The sequence below is a fragment of the Lipophrys pholis genome, assembly GCF_963383615.2.
Source record: "Lipophrys pholis genome assembly, chromosome: 2".
Lineage (NCBI taxonomy): Eukaryota > Metazoa > Chordata > Actinopteri > Blenniiformes > Blenniidae > Lipophrys > Lipophrys pholis.
In genome coordinates, this window is record NC_137636.1 from 2,094,377 (window position 1) to 2,098,195 (window position 3,819).

The 3,819-nt window shown below is 39.8% G+C and overlaps 1 protein-coding gene across 2 annotated transcripts in view; it reads left to right on the top strand.

Moving 5' to 3' along the window:
- The window catches only part of LOC308106899 (transmembrane protein 138-like), a 6,320-nt gene extending 2,899 nt beyond the window's left edge, over nucleotides 1-3,421 (top strand). For both annotated transcript variants that reach the window (XM_080458930.1, XM_080458931.1), the window contains 2 exons: nucleotides 838-913; nucleotides 2,853-3,421. In XM_080458930.1, coding sequence (XP_080315056.1) covers nucleotides 838-913; nucleotides 2,853-2,965 — 189 coding nt within the window. In that variant the 3' untranslated portion in view covers nucleotides 2,966-3,421. The remainder of the gene's footprint in view (nucleotides 1-837; nucleotides 914-2,852) is intronic.
- The last annotated feature ends 398 nt before the right edge of the window (nucleotides 3,422-3,819 follow it).

A 3,819-nucleotide genomic window follows, 5' to 3' on the forward strand; every position in this document is an offset into this window, starting at 1 on the left:
AACTAATTCACCATCAGCACACGTTTAATTTATATAAAGTTAAACATTATCAATTCATGTTGGAAAGACACTTTAGTTTCATATCTAATGTTGTCGTTTTCGGACCCTGTCTTTGGGTTTACTCGACAACGTTTTAAAAATAACGTCTGTTCACACAGAATAACAGAAACACTGGAACATGTAGTTCAGCATGCTGGGCCATGGGTTAGTGCTGGTAGTCGTATTTGTAATGAAACTAAAACACGTCAGAGGACAATATGTTGTTGTTAATGTTTATAACATTAACATGGGCAACTCTACGGACATTCATATGGACAGACGACCGAGTTGGATTGTTATTGCGGTGACTGTCAAAATAAAACTACCAAGTCCAGGAGAATCTGGACTGGGAGTCGTGACACTGGAGGAAAACATTGTTGTTGTCTACTGAGCATGTGCAGAAGAACTACTATGGACATGGTACACATGCGCAGCAGCAGCATTTCTGAAAAGTTGCATTTCCCCCCATTTCCACAAAGACTGTGTGTTTTTGAAAAGTCCCACCTTGGGAGACGTTTTCAAAAAGTTGCTTTTTCACTGGCTCCGGGCACCGTTGTCATGGAAACGGATCCCCGACAACGTTACAAAAGTTTTCCTTTTCCCTTCAAGACGTTGTTGTGTAAAGTGGGCCTTAATGAAACGTGGACGAGGACCGGGACAAAGACCAGAAAACAAAACGCTATTCTGGTGCTGGTGAAAAGCTGCACTTCAATTATTTTTTTACAACCCATGAAATAAGAAACACGGTCCAGACAGGAAGCCACGGAATGAAAACCTGTTTTTACCTTTTCTTTCCAGAATCTTCGCTGGCTAAATACCAACAGGTTTATCTGGACGGACGGTCTTCAGACCCTGTTTGTGCTCCAAAGATCTGGTAAGATGCTGAGTCACTGCCTTCATTTCTGGACAGAATGTTGTTTCTATAAATCAGAGTCACTAATTCACCACTGGATTGGACGTGGAAACCAGCGAACACAGAGGAAAATACGTCTCCTGTTTGTCTTCAGCTTCTTTTATTCTGTCTCAAACCTTCATGCCAATGCTAACGCTAACTTTATGGTCACATCAGTTGTGGACATCTGTCTGTGGGGCTTTTGCACCCCCAGTGGACAAATTAGGAACAGCAGTTCATTTTATGATCAAACTACTTCTAATATCTCCTTTTTAATGTTCCTATTCTGTAAAGTCGTCCTGTTGCTCTTGCATGAGTTTGACCCGCTGGTTTAAAAATCCAGGATGTCGCAGCACGTCACGACTCTGAGATAAACTCAAGTGGGGTTTTTTTTTATTTTGTCTGTTTGGTGTTGTTCTCAGCGTGAGATCCGACAGTGTGAGAACGACTGTGTTTAAGTTCCCTCTTTGCTTTGTCTGCTTTTGAAGCTCGGGTGACTCAGTGGCTCTGGATGATTTCTCTCATTAGGACACAGTAAACCCTGCCATGCTGAGTTCTTCTCCCACAATCCCTCTCTGGTTTAAACGCTGCTGGGAAAATCTCTTTTCTCCCGTCTATTTAGAAAGCCAAGATTCAACTGAAACCTCTCAGGTATTCATGACTAACTTCCAAACTCATAAAGCTTTGGCAAAGCTTCTGCGGTTCCCATCATTAGTACGAGTCAGTAAAATATGAAAAATCCTCATAGCATGCTTGATTATCTTTGTGTACTTCTATATATTCAGTAAAGCTAAATCAGGACAGCGGCACAGGAGGATTATAGACGACATAGAAATAGATTGTATGTCGTTTTAAACTCTGAATTGTGTCACTTTAACCGATTTTTAGAGTGGGTGGGTTAAGATGGGCCACTTTTTACTAAAGTTGTCCTGAAGGTAAGGAAAATTATACAGAAATAGAATAAAAACAAAACGTTATTTCAGGAGGATATTCAGGCTGATCTTTAGTGAAGTGATTCACATGATTTCATAAATATCAAATCACCAACGTGAATAATATAGAATTTCAGACCTGACCATGGAAAATACTTCCAAGGATTTTAAAACTTAAAGAGCCGTCTTGAATTTTCCTTTAAAGAAATACTACAAGATAAAAAAAATTTCTTCAGTTTTTCAAATAAAAACGTTTTTAAATGTTTTTGTTTCAAACAAGATTTAAGTTTACACAATAACATTTTCACACGTGTGAGCAGATGGACGATAACCAACTTGGTGGTCTGTCCATATGAACGTCCTCGTACTCGCCATTGTTCTTGTTTTGTTCTCTGCATGTGTGTGAGGTTTCATTACAAGAACTAACAACAATGCCACCTCGTGGCCTGGCATGGTAACTACATCATGTTCAGTGTTTCTGTCATTTCCATGGAAACGGACATCGTTTTCAAAACGTTGCCATGTGAACGCAAAACGTTTCTAGAAGGGAAAACGCTCAGAGCGCTGTGGTGTAAGCAGAGTACGGAATCTTATTTTTATGCCTTTATCACATTTGTTGCTCCCTCCCTAACTTTTGTTTGAATAATGTTGCCTTTGAATGAAAGAGGAAAATGTCTTAAATGATATTTGATATAGTAAAGTTGTAGTTTTTTCTTACTGCAGCTGTAAATCAGAAAGCTCTGCCGTGAGTGATTTTTTTTTAATCCTTGAATGAACATAAAATCTATTATCATGGTGTCATAAGTCAAAAGAAATGACGCTTCTCATTTTCATATTGGAACAATTAAAGTGGTTTCTAGATGTTTGCAGATTTAAGGTACTAAAAACTGAGCCTGTGACATCTTAGAGTTTCACCATCAAGCACAGAAAGACGTTTGGGAAGTGGACACGTTTTTGTGTTTAAATTGGACTTATGTTCCCATCGACAGCTTCAGTGTTGTACTACTACTTCTACAAGCGGACCGCGGAGTATCTGGGCGACCCTCGGCTGTACGAGGACTCGCCGTGGCTGCGGGAAATCTTCGCTCGGAGCCGACAGTGATCAGGCCGTCAGGCGACGCTGTGACAAAATGCCCATATACTGTTTATTACAACCAGAACACACGGAGCTGAAACACCGTTAATTTAACGATCAGGAAGATGCTTCCTATCACAACCATCATTTGCACTTCGTTTCCACTCAAGCGTAACATTTCCTTTCACCTCATGAGGAATTGTGCCAAAGTCTGAGAGGGTGTTTTTAAATACGGCCAGAAATTCTTCTTTTCATATTCAAACATGACATGAAAAGCAGGATAACGATGTTCCTGTCTCCTGTTTCCACTCACCACATGCCCTTTCTGTGACTTTGTTGAATATTTTCTAACAAATATATTGCAGTTGTTTTATATTAAGATGTGATGCTCGAACATTTTTATTTGTTGTTGTTGATGTTTAACCTTTGTTTCTCATTCAGTCCAAATCCAGCACTCTGACAATAAACATGTTTAAAACTCTGGTTTGGGAGTGTGTGTGAGTGTTTTAAACGTGTGTGTGTGAGTGTTTTAAACGTGTGTGTGTGTGTGTGTGTGTGTGTGTGTGTGTGTGTGTGTGTGTGTGTGTGTGTGTGTGTGTGTGTGTGTGTGTGTGTGTGTTTAAACATGTGTGTGTGTGAGTGTTTTAAACGTGTGTGTGTGTGAGTGTTTTAAACATGAGTGTGTGTGAGTGTTTTAAACGCGAGTGTGTGAGAGTTTTAAACGTGTGTGTGTGTGTTTTAAACATGTGTGTGTGTGAGTGTTTTAAACATGTGTGTGTGTGTGTGTTTTAAACATGTGTGTGTGTGAGTGTTTTAAACGTGAGTGTGTGTGTGTGTGTGAGTGTTTTAAACGTGAGTGTGTGTGTGTGTGTGTTTTAAAC